The sequence below is a fragment of the Panthera uncia genome, assembly GCF_023721935.1.
Source record: "Panthera uncia isolate 11264 chromosome A1 unlocalized genomic scaffold, Puncia_PCG_1.0 HiC_scaffold_16, whole genome shotgun sequence".
NCBI lineage: Eukaryota > Metazoa > Chordata > Mammalia > Carnivora > Felidae > Panthera > Panthera uncia.
Genome location: NW_026057576.1, coordinates 77,440,532 through 77,458,099, shown reverse-complemented (window position 1 = coordinate 77,458,099; position 17,568 = coordinate 77,440,532). Strand labels below are relative to the sequence as shown.

Below are 17,568 nucleotides of genomic sequence, written 5' to 3'. Positions count from 1 at the left end.
CCTCCCGGAGTGGGCGTGGCGAGCCTGTCCCGCGGCCGCAGGTCCCCAGGCTCCGAGCCGCGCGCCTGCAGGCCATGCTGCGAGCGTGCGGGGCGGGCGTGGGGCCCCAGCTTCTGCGGGCGGCGCTGGGCCTGGGGGCCTGGCCCGGTCCGGAGCGGGCGGCGTCGGGGACGCGCGGGCAGGGCTGGCTGCAGCCGGCGGGCCACGACACGGGCGTCAAGGTGTACAACAGCCTTACCCGGAGGAAGGACCCCTTGATCGTGGGCAGCGCGGACGCCGCCTCCTGGTAGCCGCCGGGGACCTGGGGGACCGGGGTGCTGGGGACCAGGGGCGGGAAGGACTGTGCGTCGGAAGGTTCTCAGGTGGAAAGCATTCAGTAAGTGACAAGTGCGTGGCGGCACAATTGGAGATACTGTGCTGTAGTCACGGGTACTTGACAGGCTTGGGCTGGGAATCCCCCAAACGTGGTTCTATGATACCCTGAGAATGTGGTGTCCTTTCTTGCAAGTATGATTCACGTGATGGATTGTAACTGTGTTCCTAGGTATAGCTGTGGACCAACTGTCTATGATCATGCACACCTTGGCCATGCTTGGTGAGTGACCCCGGTTTGATTTTTCACGCTTCAAGCGACCATTCATTTTGTAAAGAAAGAGTCTTTTGCAGGTTTTTTCCATTTCTCAAGTGGCAGCTTAATACCGAATATAGTCCTGGTGCTGTGGGAAGCACACCTGTTAACAGTCTCTCATTTCGTTCTTGTAGTAGTTCTAAGCACTCATGCCCATTTCACAGGTGAGGAAACTGAGGGAGGCAATGAAGAGCGGTGATAAATGACCTGTTTTGGAATTAGATGTTTAATGCGATGAGGCCATTCCAGGGGTTAGGACTCAGCTGGTGAGTTATTTCTGGCCCCACTAACTTCTTTCCAACTTTGGACAAGCCACTTTATTACCTTGAGTCCTGCTTTCTTTATCTTTGTGACGGGGACGATAATTGTATCCATCTTTTTTCAACCTGCACAATTTTTTGAAATAACGCCCATACAGTGCTGCTTGCAGAGTGCCTGAAGTGTGATGCGTGGTGGGGACTTCACAGTTAGTGTGAGGAACTTCCCCGAGGTCACACATTCAGGAAGCCTGGAGCCTGGTGTCTCTGATCTCCCAGGTACTCGCTTTCTCAACCTGCTAACCAGCAGCTGCACTCCTGCCTACCTTTGTCAGAATTGCACTTTTCCGAATACTCTCTATGTTCTCTCATTCGTGTTTTAAACTTGTTGTTTCAGACCTAGACTAAAAGTGAAAAGCTACCTGTACTCATTACACTTCTTACAAAATCATGTATCACCCAGGAAGTTTGGAGCATTTTTTGTGTTTTGTTAACATCAGTAGTGTGGGAATCCTTTCTTCCTTCACTGTGGGCTAACTTAGCGTTACTTGTAAAAAGCATATCTTGACCTCTTTATTGAAGTATGAAATATGTTGGGGAAGTATTAAAAAACAAGAACTCTTCCCAACCTGGAAAAACCTCTCCACAAAGGCAGAAGAGAAAGCAAAATTTATTGTTGAGTAACATTAAATCAGAACGGGACATGGTCACAGGCAGCCCGCTAACAGGATTGCAAAGACAGAACTCTCATAGAGCCAGGTGGGTGACACTTGTGAGATCAGGTGGGGTTTGTGACGTGCAGTCAGATGACACGTCCGGCCCATCCCTCTTCCTTCCTTGATGACTTTATTTCAGAAGGGTGGCTCTTAGTTCTGATGGATGTTAGCAAACAAACGGGGTCCCAGTGATCAATACAAGTTCTGTTTACTGAGCTTTGATGCCGCAAACTGAAGAAAGGAAATGTTTCACTATAAAGCTGCTTAGACTGAAGGTCTTCTAGAAGCCATCCGCACAATTTTCCACTTGCCCAGGAGACCTTTCCCCTCTGCATGCACGAGATCACGTTAGTGTGTCGTGTTGGGGTTTACACTGATTAATAAATACCTGAAACTCAGAGCGCCTGGGTGGTTCAGTCAGTTAAGCGTCCGACTTTGGCTCAGGTCAAGATCTTGCAGTTTGTGAGTTCGAGCCCCACATCAGGCTCACTGCTGTCAGCATGGAGCCCATTTCAGATCTTCTGCTCCTCTCTCTGCCCCTCCCCTGCTCATGCATGCTTTCTCAAAAAAAAGGAAACATTTAAAAAAAATAATATCTGAAACTTTAAAAAAAAAAAAAAAGGTGGCTCTTGGGTCCTTGAGAGTTTTCTGGTCATGGGACTCAACAGAGGCTTCCTTAGCCATTAAAGCCATCTACAGAAAACATTTCATAAAAATTAAAACAAACTTTTTTTTTTTTTTTTTTTTTTTTTTTTTAAATTTTAGAGCACACATGTGTGCCTGGGAGTGGGCAGAGGGAGGGACAGAATCTTAAGCAGTCTCCACACTCAGCGCAGACCCTGGCGCGGGCTCAATCCCACCACCTTGGGATCATGACCTGAACCCAAATGAAGAGTCAGATGCTTGACCAACCGACCCACCCAGGTGCTCCTTACATCCATTTTAGTAGGACTGAGGAATTTCTGAAAGAAAGGGGCGGTGGGGGAGAGCCTGTTTCCTTATTTTCAGCTAGGAGAACCAAGCCTCTTGATTATAATTTGTACTTGCCCTTACAAATACAGAAAAGAGTACAAATGTTAAGCGTACAGCAGAATGAAGTGTTCATGGCTCTTGGAGACATGTTACCGACAGCCTAGAAGCCTCCCCAGCGCCCCATTCGTCAGTCTCGCGCCCCCCCCCCCGCCGACTCCCCTCAAGGATAACCGCTAGGGAAGGCTGGGCTGGGAGACAGAACCCATTCTTCAGGAGTCCTTCAGGATGTCCCTGGGGGTGGAAAATCTAAGAACTACAAGATTCTGAAGATATGAGGTCGTATGGGCAGGGAGGGGCAGGCCTGGCTCCACTGCCCCTAAGGTAAAGTTCGAAGTCCTGAGGTCGTCTCTGCAGTTCTATAAGCCTGTCCCGACTTACCGTCCAGGCTCACGTCTCCCCACCTTCCTCCCCAGGTAGCCACACTGGCCTCTACTGAAAAAGACGTGTACCGGGCACCTGGCTGGCTCAGTCAGTAGTGTGTGCGACTCTTGATCTCAGGGTTGTGAGTTCAAGCCCCACCTTGGGCGTAGAGCTTACTTAAAAAAGAAAAAGAAAGAAAGACATGTAGTTAACAGACACAACACCTGCTCTTGCTGTGTGCCAGGCTCTGCTCTAAATGCTCTGCAAACACCAGCCACTGTAACACCCTAACGGCACCGGATGATGGTGCTGTGATCCCCCAGCTACAGATGGGGACATGCCGGGAAGGGGCTGACATCGTGGACATGGAGTGGCCCCTGGGGGAGTCATGCACCTGTGGCCTCAGTGCCATGAAGCCCTTAAACTCCTCAGGGCCAAGCATGTGACTCTTTTTACTTTGTGCTTCTTACTTTTTCTCTGAAATCTCACTGCTTGTAGGGTCTTTCCCTGCTCAAGTCGCAGGAAGGGCATGGTGACGCCTGTAGGAACTCGTGCTGCACAGGCCTCAGGATCATGTCCAGCAACCCCATGGGGTGGTGGGATTTTGCCCAGTTTCTGAGTAAGCAGTTCAAGCCTTCAAATGATTAAATATCTTGGCAATGAGTTTCTGACATCGCTTTGTCACCCAAGCTGCGTTCGGGGAGTGGGGGTGTGGCAAGCCGAAGGGGTGTGATAACAGGGCTCGTCTTCGAGGGAAAAGGATGTTCGGAACTTAGGTTGTGCAGATGACAGATGAGCGTGAGACTACCTGACCTTGAGCTTTAAGGTTGCTTTTATGAGAAGCCAGATTCTTTTTGCAATTTATATCCAAGTTAGTTGGCGTTTAGTGCAATAATGATTTCAGAAGTAGATTCCAGCAATTCATCCCCTACTTATAACACCCAGTGCTCATCCCAGCAAGTGTCTTCCTGAATGCCCCTTACCCATTTAGCCCGTCCCCCTACCCACCTCCCCTCCAGCAACCCTCAGTTTGTTCTCTGTATTTAAGTGTCTCTCTCTCTCTTTATTTTTTTAATGTTTATTTTTGAGAGAGAGACTGAGTGTGAGCTGGGGGGAGGGGCAGAGAGAGAGAGGGAGACACAGAATCCAAAGCAGGCTCCAGGCTCTGAGCTGTCAGCACAGAGCCCGACACGGGGCTGAAACCCACAATCCATGAGATCGTGACCTGACCCAAAGTCAGACGTTCAACTGACTGAGCCACCCAGGCGCCTGTGAATTTAAGAGTTTCTTATGTTTTGTCCCCCTCCCTGTCTTTATCTTATTTTTCCTTCCCTTTCCCCGTGTTCATCTGTTTTATATCTTAAATTCCACATGTGAGTGAAATCATATGATATTGTCTTTGACCAATTTCACTTATCATAATGCCATCCAGTTCCATCCATGTAGTTGCAAATGGCAAGATTTCCATTCATTTTGATTGCCGAGTAATACTCCATTGTATCTATATATACCACATCTTCTTTATCCATTCATCCATCGATGGACGTTTGGGCTCTTTCCATACTTTGGCTATTGTTGATAGTGCTGCTATAAACATGGGGGTGCACGTGTCCCTTCAAAACAGGACTCCTGTAACCCTTGGGTAAATACCTAGTAGTGCAATTGCTGGGTCGTAAGGTAGTTCTATTTTCATATTTTGAGGAAACTCCACACTGTTTTCCAGAGTGTGAAGCCAGACTCTTGACATTTACAATTTTTTTTTATGTTTATATATTTTTTTGAGAGAGAGAGAGAGCGCGAGCGGAAGCTAGGGAGGAGCAGAGAGAGGGGGAGAGAGAGAGAATCCCAAGCAGGCTCCATGCTGTCAGCACAGAGCCTGACGCAGGGCTCGAACTCCCAAAATGGGACATCATGACCTGAGCCCAAATCAAGAGTTGGACATTCAACTGACTGAGCCACCGGACACCTCCAGATTCTTGACATTTTAAGTGGCTCTTGCACCCTTCTGGTTTTATAAGTTTGAGTTGCCCCAGTGTAGCCCACGGATAAGCCGATGTGTTAATATTCTATGATAGTTTTACACGTTCTTTAGGAGTGACACTGTACAGCTTTCATTGTACTTGCCTCAATTTGTTGTTACTGCTGTTCTGCCCTAGCAAAACATTACAGTTACTCTAGAACACGAACTGGGATGGTAACAGCTCTCTGTATTTTAAGCACCTAGTGTCATTGTATCAGCGGTGAATTTTTATACAATCCAATGGATGTAAGCGCACTTACCAGCTCCAACGTTAAAAGTGCTAATACCACACCTGACATTGAGGGGATGCCTTTGTTAGTTTCTCGCGAGGACCCGCGTGGGCCCTTCTCCTAGCTGCACGTGAGCTGTCCGTTCTGTCACACACCCGACTGCTCTGTGGCAGCCTGTTAAAATGTAAGGTGCTCCGTTTTAAAGGTCACGGCGGTGATTTTCTGCATTAAAGACGCCTTAATACTTATTTCCTTGCAGCTCATATGTTAGATTTGATATCATTCGAAGGATCCTCACAAGGGTTTTCGGATGCAACATCATCATGGTGATGGGAATCACGGACGTGGATGATAAAATCATCAAAAGAGCCGGTGAGGTAAGTGTCGACGACGACCATGTTGATTGTGTGAGTGTTCTGATCCCTGCGTGGCAGTGCCGTGGCTGTTGCACACGTGTGTTTTATGTCTCACTGTCCGTGTGTGACCCAGTGAGGTTGTGCTGACAGGTTCTCAGAGGAATCCCTGTCCCGGTAAAAGAGGCCTGTTCGATTCTGGTCGCCAAAGCCTTTGATGCCTAGTCTCGCTCTGTCCCGGTCTCCTGCTTGAACCTCATCCTTTTCTGGCCCCTCGGCCCCCCAGCCTCCTGCGCAGAGGGAAGTCAAGGGCCACTTTGGGCTAGAGAAACTGAGCTCATGGGAGGCTGAATTTTCCCACCTGTTATGTGTGAAGCGAACGGGGCACTTACAACTCATACGGTATTTAGGGGAAGTTTTTTGGGGGGAAGTTTTAACTGAGGGGTTGAAGTTAAATATTATAGTTAAATTTTTAAAAGTCAACTTTCAAAGGTTTGTCTCTTCTGCTTGTCATAATTAGCAACTTTGACAATTATCTCTAAAGATCTGTAAAGGATTGTTAAACGGTCCAATCTGTGCAAAAACCTACACAGAGAATGTGACATTCCTGTTATTTTAGAAGATGTATGTATGTACTGAACACTGTATGTGCTATTTTTTTTCTTTAGGAAACCAGTTTATAATGTTTTATAGTCTGCTTCCTCCACTTAGTGTATTTTGAGAATTTTCTTCACGTTCTTAAATATTCTCGAGCATTTTTAAATAGCCTCGTAACATTCCATCACATGGACATATCATAATTTATTTACCGTTCTTAGTTTTGGACTCTTAAGTGCTTCCATAGTCAAACTTATTTTCTAGAAACCACATCTCCCTGTTTCTCACAACTTGCCTTTTTTTTGTTGTTGTTGTAACTTTTATTTACTTAAGAAATCTCTACACCTGACATGGGCTCGATGTCACGACCCTGAGATTAAGAGTCGCACGCTCCTCTGACTGAGCCAGCCGGGCGCCCCCCAATTTGCCTTTTTAACAACTCGACAGCATTCCATGCAGGGGGCTATGCAGCAGCTCCCCGTCTGGGCTGCGTCGTTTATAGCTGTTAAAGATAGGGCTGCTGTGAATGTCTTTTTTCCATAATGTCTTGTTTCACTAAATACTTTTCCCAAAGTGGAATTTCTGGTTGAAGGAGGAGTGGGTTCTTTGATAAGGCTTTTCTTCTAAGAGTTGGGCCACTCAGAGCGTTTACCAGCGGCACTGAACATGGGCTCTGGCTTTAAATGTGTTTCCTTGAGTCCCTCGGCACAGCTGGGTTGGCCAGTGGGCAGCTTAGCCGGTGTGCCGTGTTCCCCTAAGGTAGACTCAATCTCCATTTCCAGAACTGTCCCCGAGGGTGTATCGAGCCACCAGGGGTCAGACCTCCGCCTGGCTTTGTGCCCACGAAGGTGAGGGAGACGCTTCCTGGCCGCACGGAGCTTGTGTCCCCCATGAGGCGGACGATCCCACAGAGGGATGCTCGTGTGTCACATGGCTCATCTTCTAGCCAGGATGGGGGACCACAAGGAAATCCATCAAACCGCCCCGGAATTCAGAAATGACTCCCTGGAGGAGGTTAGCCGGCTGACCCGCAGTTAGTGTCAGAACAGGGTTGAGTCCCAGGACACCGGCTGCACGTTCGGTGACAGAAAGAAGATACCGCAGGCTGGGAGCGGAGAGCGGGCAGGCCGGCCTGGGTCACCGTCCCTGGTGCCCTGGTGGCTTCCATTCTGTCTCTGCCGCTGGGGTCAGGTGTCCCCCCGTTCCAGCCAAGGCCGTGCAGACGTGGGGAGCCGTCCCTTCGTCAGGAGCTGCAGTGAGGGGCAGACGTGAGAGGACAGCAGGGAAGGCAGGGGCGAGGGGTCCCCGGGCAGGTACCGCTCTGCGACAGCTGGCTGACCCCACAGGAGGAGGGGCTTGGAGTGGCTTCCCCAGGACTGTGTGACTTGAGTGCGTGCTCAGCCACCTCGCTGGGGGCACAGCCTTCTGATCCTAGAGTGAAGCTTTTGAGCAAACGAGCTGGCCTGGGGAGGGGCGGGGGGCAGGGAGCTGTGCTGTTGTCTGGAATGTGCTAGGAGCGGAGGCTGGCCTGGGCAGGCGCTGGGAAGGCTGACCCCACAGGGGCTGAGCAGGAAGGCCTGTGTTCAGAATGGAGACGGCACCCAGAAATCCGTGGTCTCTGACGTCGTGAGCACGTACTTGGAAGGAACATGGCAGCACGAGGCGTTTGGAAATGCAGGTTGGTTAAGGAGGAAGGTGACGCCGTGAGTGTTTCCTCCATCCTTACCCTCAGTGGGCACCTGACAGCCCAAATGGGTCCCTGAACTTGATGAATCGGGCTCTGCTGTGAATCTGCAAAATCGGGGGTGGAAACCTCGACCTGAAAGGCCTGGGTGGAGACGGTCAGGCTCTGGAGGGCCCCGGGGGAAGGGGTGGGGGTTGGTTAGCCAAGTGGGTGACGGGACACATGTCCCAGGAGGGGCGGCAGCAGGGGTAAACGCAGCTAGAGGGAAGTTAGAGGATTTCACAGATACCATGAGGAGGCAGCGCATGTCAAAGAATTATGTTATACTTAAGGGCACAGGCATGCCTCATTTGGTTAAGTGTCTGACTCTTGATCTCAGCTCAAGTCATGATCTCATGGTTCGTGGGATCAAGCCCCATGTCAGGCTCCGTGCTGACCATGCAGAGCCTGCTTGGGATTCTCTCTCTCTCCCTCTCCCTCTCCCTCTCCCTCTCCCTCTCCCCCTCCCTCCCCCCCCACTTCTGTCTCTGCTCCTCTCCTGCGTGTGCTCACTCTCTCTGTCTCAAAATAAACCAAAAACAACAACAAAAAAATCATCTCCTACTTACACTATGAACAGGCTGGTAGAATTGGCTGAAAGATTCTGTATGCAGAGAGCGCTTAATTTTTGACCCCTGAGAATTTCCATACTTGTCCTGTCATATGATGCTAATGTGGCACTGGGTAGATCTCTTCAAGACATATCTGTAGGATGATAAAGCGCGTATCTGAAACATGGTTATGAAAACATCTATTTGTTTTTTAGCATCTCTCAAAAAAGGCCGTCTTTGATCCAGTGCAACCTTTTTAAGTGACGGCGGTATTCTTCGTGCCATCTGCTCCAGCACTTTTAAAATATTTTAAATTATAACATTATGCTTTTCTGAATCACTCCCTTGACTTTAATTTTTGGCTCAGTGTTACAGTTTGTCGGGGATAAAAACCACAGACAGGTTTCTGGGGTGAGGGTTTCCAGAGGAATATGGTACATCTGCATAGTCACCGTTTGTAAGAAAACTTGTAATGAGTGTGGCATAGAGATTTGAGCCAAAGGTATTCTTTCTGTGCTTCAAGAACACCGGCCCCTGTTGCTCTTCTTTCTGGGAGGAAGGCTGGACGCTCAGCGTGAGTGCCAAGGCCCGAGCAGTGGGACTCTTGCCAGGGGGAGAACCAGCTTGAAATGATTTATGATGGTCAGGGCGAGCTGGACAGGAATCTGAAATCACAGGACTAAGACGCCGTTTGGGCACCTGCGTCCTACGGTTTGCTGGGGGGGTGGGGAGTGGGGAGCAGTGCCAGCCCGATGGTAGTGGGATGACCAGCTGCCTAAAAATCAAATTTAAAAACTTTACTTTTAGAATATGATTCCGCTCCTCCCTGCAAAGCCGGCAATGGATTGATATTCCCCTTACAATTCACTGTCACTCAGCATTTCCGAACCATGCCCTCTGGGCTCGTGCGTGTGAGCTGGAGAAGCCATAGGCGGAAGAGGGGTTGCGTGTTTGCAGTATGGTACTTGCTAGGTCGTTACAGGAGTGTGTGTGTGGCCGTGTGCGTGAGTGTGCATGTGTGCAGCTGTGCGTGTGTGCATGTGTGCTGCTGTGCGCACACGTGCATGTGTGTGCAGCCTTGAACGTATATGTGCGTCCTTGTGTGAGTGGCTGTGTGTGTGCGTGCATGTGCTGCTGTGCGCGGGTGTGTGCAGCTGCGTGCATTCATGTGTGCAGCCGTGTGCATGTGTGTGCAGCTGCGTGCATGCATGTGTGCAGCCATGCACGTCTGTGCGTGTGCGTGTGTCTGCAGCCATGCATGTGTGTGCATGTGTGTGCGTGTGCATGTGTTCTTACTATTCCCCTTCTTCTGAACTAGAGACCCGGATTCTAAAGTTCACACGGGACGGCACAAAAGCAAGAGTAGCAGGAAAGTTCTGTAAAAGAAGAGTATTAAGGAGGGAGTAGTCTGACCCGATATTAAAACATACTTTTAAAGCTATGGAAAATTTTTTGTTTTCATAATCTTTCCCTTTTCTGGCACAGTTTTGAGGTCAAACAGACCTACAATCAATTGCATTTAGTGCACACGAGGCCCACAGCACGGTGACATGTGCACCTGTGAGCCCATCTCCCATGTGCAGACGCATGTCTCCATCCATCCATCACCCTAAAAGTCTCCTCTGCCCCTGGCCATCCTCCCTCCGTGCCACCCTGCCCCCGAGCATTCACCAGTCTGCTTTTTGTCGCTCTCAAGGTTGTAGGAATTAAAGGTCGTTGTACAGATACAATGAGCAGATAACAGGACACGTTAGAAAGTTGGACGTAGACACATTAAATAATGGAAATTTGTTTTATGGTAACGATGGCACTTCACATCAGTGGGGAAGAGAGGAATTATCCAGTAGAAAATGTTGACTGTTAGGTAAGCATCTGGGAGAAAAATAAACCCCAGTTGAATGTGTGCCTCAACCAAATCTAGGGCAGATTGGAGACTTAATATAAAAGAAATGGAACTCCAAATTACTAAAGGAACTTTGGGGCAGTTTTTATAGCCTCTTATTGGGGAAGGCTTCCCTAAATTTGTTTCCAAACCCAGGAGCCATTTGTGGGAAAAGATTGAGAAATATAATTTTTTTTAACGTTTATTCATTTTTTGAGAGAGAGAGACAGAGCACGAGCGGGAAAGGGGCAGAGAGGGGGAGACACAGAATCCGAAGCAGGCTCCAGGCTCTGTGCTGACAGCTCAGAGCCCGATGCGGGGCTCAAACTCATGAACTGCGAGATCATGACCTGAGCCAAAGTCGGACGCTCAACCGACTGAGCCACCCAGGCGCCCCAAAGATTGAGAAATATAAAGGATTGCTAAATATAAAAATTTTTTCTACATGACCTAAGATAACCATAGTGTTGAAAGACTGTGAAAATAATTGAAATTCACATCAGAGATAAAAGGCTAATTTCTTTCATGTAAAAATACTTCCTACAAATCAGTAAGAAGAGAAACTGGTATGGTGGCCATACGTTCCCTGTGAATGTTTCCTAAACACGTGAGATGTTCATGCCCCCTCAGAGGAGGGAAATACATGTTACAGTTACGAGAAAGCATCCGTTAGCTGTCATGTTGACAGCGTCCAGAGGTGAGTCCCCTGCGCGGTTGGGGCTGGCCCCGCAGACACTGACGCACCCTCCATGGGGACTGTGGACAGTAGCCAGCAAGGGTATGTGCATGTGCCCTCTGCCCGGCTGTCTCAAGTCCAGGGCCGTAGCTCAGAAATGAACCTGCATGTGTGTGATGTGACGTGTGTCCCAGCAGAAGACAGCGTGACGAGGGGCCTGGGGAGGGGCTCTGAGTGTGGGTGTGTGATGGGAGGCAGTCAAGGGACAGGTCCGGGTGGTGGTGGTATTGTGTGCAGGCCGCAGGTTCAAGGCAGGGCGGTACATTTCAGGAGAGAGTTGCAGATACGTGTGGGGGGGTGCTGGGTGTCGTGTCTTCAACAGAGGTGTTAACCAGCATCGTCCATTCACACCATTGTCTTCACAGCCGCACCGAATCCTCGTGGCAAACTTGGGGGTCATCTCTGTGTTGCAAAGAAAGCCTGAGGCACAGGGGTTCATTGCCTTCCCTACGGCCACACAGCTGAACCGCCCCTTTGTTCGCCAGGTTTATTTATTCAGTACCTGTCTGTTGGTGAAAATTTCTAGGATGATTATCTGTCTGGGGCCCTGGGCAGGGAAGACCATGGCTGCAGAGTGATGGGGTTGGAGGGGGCATCTCACTTGGGAAAGTTTCTTACTGTCCGGGAAGCGGGAAACGGAGCCCTGACCTGGGGGCCAGGGGCTGGGGAGGAGCCGGGGCTGCGGAGGCCAGTTGAGGGAGGGAGCCGCTCCCGCTGCCTTCACATGCCCAACAGTGTCCGGTGCCGTGTCCTGCTTTTGGTCTCTGAGTGTTTTTTTCTGCTGATGCCGAAAAGTAAAAAATACTTTGGGAGCCTGGTTTTGTGCGCCAGCGCCCTCTGAGAAGCTGGGGCTGCAGGTGCGCGTCCCCATATGCCCCAAGCGCAGAATTCCACGTCTGCCTCCGGGGCCGGCCTGCCCACCCGCCCTTGGGTGGAACACTGCCCGCCCACTGCCCTGTGTTCAGGTGCTGTGTTACTTTCAAAATACTTCCCCGAGTTCCTCTTTCATGTATTTTTGACTTGTTTTCTTTTGCCCCCTGAGGGGTAAGGGATAAGATAGGAACCCAAGTTTCTGCTTATTATGTAGAATAGATTGAAGTAGCTTGCCCTTGCCCTTGCCCTTGCCCTAGAAAAGTGGAGGCTTTTGTGTGTGTTTTTGGGTTTGAATTACGTAACAGAAATCGTCACATTGTTTATTCCTTTTTTCTCTCTAACCAGAACACGGGGTCTGTAATGAGCCTTCGTGACTAGCTAAGTGACTACAAGGACTTGGAGACCTGACACTGAGAGCCCCTGTGTGAGCCGGCCATGGTGAACTGAGGCCAGCCGCGTGGGGCTCCACCTGCTGACCAGCTCGCCTGTCTCTCTGCAGATGAATGTGTCACCTGCTTCTCTGGCCAATCTTTACGAAGAGAATTTTAAACAAGACATGGCAGCCTTGAAGGTAAAGCGTGTTGTTGAGTCCTCTCACCACAAGGGGGTGCCATGAGCGGTGGAAGCCAGCACGGTGGACCTCCACTTTTCACCCGCCGGAAGTCACTTCTCCTTTGCCTTCCGTCAGGTTCTCCCCCCGACGGTGTACTTGAGGGTAACTGAAAATATTCCTCACATCATTTCTTTCATCGAAGGAATAATTGCTAACGGGCATGCTTATTCGACAGCACAAGGTAGGGTTATGCTGCTTGAACTGATCATTGGGGAAACGCCTGTAGGGTTTGGAGGAACTGGACACGTGTGAACGACTTCCTGGAGTAAGCCGGATGGTTTACTGTCTTTCTTGAGGTGATTCCTGTGTGAAACGTGAGATTTTCTTGTGGTTATTGTACCTCTTGGCGAAGCTGTTGAATCCGTTCTTTTTAAAAGTATTTTCCGTGGTCACAGGAAGACCTGAACATCTGGAGAGCTCACCTAGATAAAGCAGTTACCGCGGCCAGGTGGCAGGCGTACAGGTGTTCTTTCGAGCCCTTCTTTTAGCGTGGTTGCAATTTTCCATGACAAAAAGCTGGGGACGAAAGCCGTACCCTTAAAGTTGCACATTTTGTTAAAGACTAGCCCTCTGACATTTTTCTCTGTGTGCGGGTGTATGTTTGAGGGGCCAGCGAAATCGGGCTGTGGACATCCTGACCCTCCCACGTGCACCTCTGAGTAAGAGAGCACCCCGCATAACCGGGGTCATTATCCGACCGAGGTGCCGGACAGTCCCTACCGCATCCTGTCCTCCACATATTCACGCCCTCCATTTGTCCCTGCCTCTCCCAGCCTGGTCCCCTGCTGGCCGCCCACTGTCTGGGGCTGTGCCTTCTGTCTGTGTTACCACTGGTCAGCTGTTTGGGGGGGCCCCTTCCTCTGGCTGTGTGTGTGTGTGTGTGTGTGTGTGTCCCTCTGGCCGAGGTCTCCTGTCCTCGGAACTTTTCTCCTGGCATTTCTGCCTCTGGGATGTCCTTCACTCTCAGCTGCACCCCCTCCCCCTCCCCCCGGTCCTTCCTGATCCAAGTGCCACCTGTCCTGGACCCCCCAACCAAAGCTTTCTCCCTCCCAGGACGCTGCTTCACCGCTCGTGGTGGAAAGCGGACTTCGGCCCTGTTCTGGTGCCGGTGCTGTGTGGTTGGTAGCCAGGCACGTGCTGCCTGAACTTGCTGGTCATGCCCTTGTGTTTTGTCACTTTTTGTCATTTCTGGGGCCACAGGAACCTTGTGCTGTTAATGAATGACCCACCAGCATGCCCAGCCTGGGGCTGGGAGAAACGGGTATTGTGACGTTTGTTGCAAGTAAATAACAAGTTAAGTCACAAACTGTAAGGCCTGAGGGTGGACACAGCTTCTGCAGGTCACTGGACTTACTGGCCGGAAGCATCCTTCTTGCAGGGTTCTTGCTGGGAACACAGACCCATGGAGGGGCCCTGGGTCCCCCAGGTCCCCGGACCGTGTGCTGCCTCTCTCGGTAACCTCTGCGTACACAAGAGCATGTGTTTTTGGTTTTGTTTTTCCTTTACCTTATTTAGATTTTGTTTCCAAGAAGAACTTGTTTTTAAGGGGCTTAGGGGACTGAACTGGAGTTTGCTCCAGAAAATACAAGAATTGTTTCCCTGTGGCCGCCCTGTGACGTGGAGTGAGACGCACCACCTGGAGGGCAACCCTCACGAGGGGCAGAGGCGCTCATCCGAACGCGCTTTATCATTTTATTACTGTGCTTTATTGTCAGTTTTTAATAATAGACAGCGTAAATGTAATGAAGTCAAAGTAAATTGATGTTAACTCAAACTCCATTAATTTGAACTTTTCAACAGTTCCGTAAAATCTCGGTTGTAATTTGAATTTTGAACTCTTTGAGGAAACAGTTCAGCAAATCGGTAACATGAGCAAAGGTGAGGAGAATTGTCTCCTTTTTGAGAGCGTGTTGACGTTCTGACGTGGTGGACAGCAGCTCCCAGTGTCCCTACTTACCCCCGGCGTAGCTTGGGTGCCCTGATATGAGCTCTGGGAGAAGAGGACAGGCCGGGGCAGCGCCCAGCCACCCAGGGCCCTTGTATCAAGTCCTTCCCCGCCCCACCCCCACCCCCAGTCAGGATAGAGATCTGATGTCACAGTCCTGGCCGCTGAGCACGGGGCTCCTTCCTGTGGGGGGGGGGGGGGGGGGGGTGCTCCAGCACCCGCTTCCCCCTCGTCCATCAGGGTGCTCAAGTGTGGAGGTGTTTGGGCTCCAAGTGAAGAGATGGTCGTAGACATATCTGGGTCAAGACGGGTTTTTTGTAGCCACAGAGCCCAGAGCTGAACGCAGGCTGCGGTAACACTCTTTTTCCCCTCTCGTGAAAAAGAACCATCTCGTTTGACGTAGATCTTACACTTGGGTTTTCACACCCACTCTGGATGTTCGTGATGTGTGCAAATGCGTGCTTTTATGAAATAGTGGTGGTGGCATGAATTCTGAGTTAGAGACAGAACAAAGGGGCCACGTGAAGGCCAGATGCCAGATTCTGAGTTTGAGTCCTAATTACCAGTCAGCTCCTAAGCCCGTGTAGATGCTGATACTTAAGACTTGAGAAATGATGAGTTTCTAATTACCTTTGTAAAACAGGCAACGTCTACTTCGATCTGTGGTCAAGAGGAGACAGGTACGGCAAGCTCGTGGGTGTGGTCCCCAGTCCAGCCGCAGAGCCAGGTGGGTGGACACCCCCCTCCCCTGTGCTCAGCTTCCCCCTCCCCTGTGCTCGGCCATGGTGATGGCGCCAGACCGTCCATCCCAGCCGTGCTGTGCATTTAAGTCCCTCTTTTCTAAGAGAGGAAATTTGTGGAGTATGAGGTTCACACGGCAAGTCGTGAGTCTCCCCCAGCCCTTCCCCAGAGAGCACACGTTCACGGTGTCCCATCTCCCCACTCTCCTCCGCCTTGCTGGTATGTTCAGTTCCACATGTACTTGGCCATACGTTACATCCCCGTAGGTATTTTACCATATAGTACGTTCCTAGGGGATTTTAATCTCTTCCTGCAGTCCCTTCTATTCCAGTGACTGTTAGAATGAAGCTATTTTTGTGGAGAAGAAATGTGTATAGAGAAGTAAATTTAAAATAATTTTAGGGGCACCTGGGTGGCTCAGTTGCTTAAGCATCCGACTCTTGATTTTGGCTCAGGTCATGATCTCACGGTTCGTGGGATCGAGCCCCGCGCTGGGCTCTGTGCCGATGGCACGGAGCCTTCTTGGGAGTCTCTCTCTCCTGCTCTCTCTCAGCCCCTCCCCTGCTCTCTCTCTCAAAATAAATAAACTAAAAAAAATAATAATAATAATTTTAAAAGGATACTATTTAAAAGAACCAAATAAAAACAAGCAACATCTCAAAAGACAAATTGGGTGAAGTCATTTCTGTCTTCAGGCATTATCCTCTGCTCTATAAACAATGCCATTTAAATTTAATTACTGACAGTATTATTTGACTCCTCAGAAATGGTGTCTGTTACTCTTAGTAGTATCCTGCTCCCCTTCTGAAAGGCCAGAACCGAGGACCGCTGGACTGGCCACACATGTTCATATGCGGTGTGCCCCCTGGAGTCAGAGGACGAGCCTCTGAGACACATGTTCTAGCATCAGCAACGCTTTTGTGTTTTGATAGACTTTATTTTGGGGGGCACTTATAGACTCACAGCAAAACCGAGGGGAAGGAACAGAGATTTCCCACATTCCCCTGCCCCTACTCGTGCACAGCCTTCCCCATTATCAGTGTCACCCACCAGAATAGGACGTTTGTCATAGTGGACCTGTGTTACACATCATCACCCAGAGCCCATGGTTTACATCAGGGTTCACTCCTGGTGTTGTACATTCTTTGGAATTGGGCAAATGTATAATGACACGTATCCACCAATGTGGTATCACATGGGGCCACCTCCCTGCCCTCAGACCCCTCCCCGTGCTCCACCTGTCCGTCTTCTATCCCTCCTGACCCCTGGCAACCAAGGATCTTTTATCACCTGCATAGTTCAGCCTTCTCTAGAATGCCATAAAGTTGAAATCATACAGTCTGTGACCTTTTTCAGACTTGCTTTTTTCACTCAATACACATTTAAATGAAAATGTGTATTTAAGCCACTAGGCCCCACCAGGACGTGGGCAAGGGGACTCAACTGTCCTTGGGGACAGGGGACTCAACTACCTTCCACGTCTCTTCATGGCTTGATAGCTCATTTCTTTTTAGTGTCGAGTAATATTCCACTGTCTGGATACAACACGGTTTATCCACTCACCTGTCAGGGAATCTTGGCCACTTCAAGTTTTGGAACAGAGAGCCCAGTAGTGGCTCATCGTACAACCTCGTGTTATCTCCTGACCCTCCTCTTTGGGGTTTTCTTGCCCCTCCAGTGTGATGGATATTCTGGTTTTTGGTGTGTGGTTGTTGTTGTTGTTATTTTTCTCTATATAATTCTCTTTTGGGGGGAAAAGTTACCTGAAACTCATTTGCTGGCAACACAGCTTTCTCACAACAAGAATAAGGCAGAGAGAGCTCAGCCCAGTGCCCCCCTGGGAAGAAGCTTCAGTGTTTGTTATTTGAAATCCCGACTCGTTCTGCTTGGTGGGAGCTGGCCTTAGCTCCGCAGTGAGACCTCACAGTCCGGCATGTTTTAGATAAAAGCGTTGGGTAGTCCTTCCAGTGGCCACCCGGGGAGAGAGACCCGTGAATGAGAGATGTGAGGTCACTGATAGGAAGGCACAACATCTTTGGGATGTGCCTCCTGCCTCCGTCTGGTGGCGGTGCTGTGTGGGTTTGCCTGTTGTAGATTCTCGCCCCTGATCGGTCACTTGATCTGTTGGCAGTTGATTCTGACAAGCGGCACCCCAGCGACTTTGCCCTGTGGAAGGCAGCTAAACCCCAGGAGGTGTTTTGGGCCTCTCCTTGGGGAAACGGGAGACCTGGCTGGCACATCGAATGTTCCACCATCTCAAGGTAAGGTTTTGTGTCGCCATGGTGGCTCACACAGTGCCCAACCTGGCTGG

General features: G+C 50.0%; 1 protein-coding gene across 1 annotated transcript in view; it reads left to right on the top strand.

The window, feature by feature from the left end:
- The window catches only part of CARS2 (cysteinyl-tRNA synthetase 2, mitochondrial), a 44,559-nt gene continuing 26,991 nt past the window's right edge, over positions 1-17,568 (top strand). Inside the window, exons 1-7 of the mRNA XM_049647227.1 lie at positions 1-286; positions 545-595; positions 5,503-5,620; positions 12,458-12,529; positions 12,647-12,752; positions 15,160-15,243; positions 17,389-17,518. Coding sequence (XP_049503184.1) covers positions 75-286; positions 545-595; positions 5,503-5,620; positions 12,458-12,529; positions 12,647-12,752; positions 15,160-15,243; positions 17,389-17,518 — 773 coding nt within the window. The 5' untranslated portion in view covers positions 1-74. The remainder of the gene's footprint in view (positions 287-544; positions 596-5,502; positions 5,621-12,457; positions 12,530-12,646; positions 12,753-15,159; positions 15,244-17,388; positions 17,519-17,568) is intronic.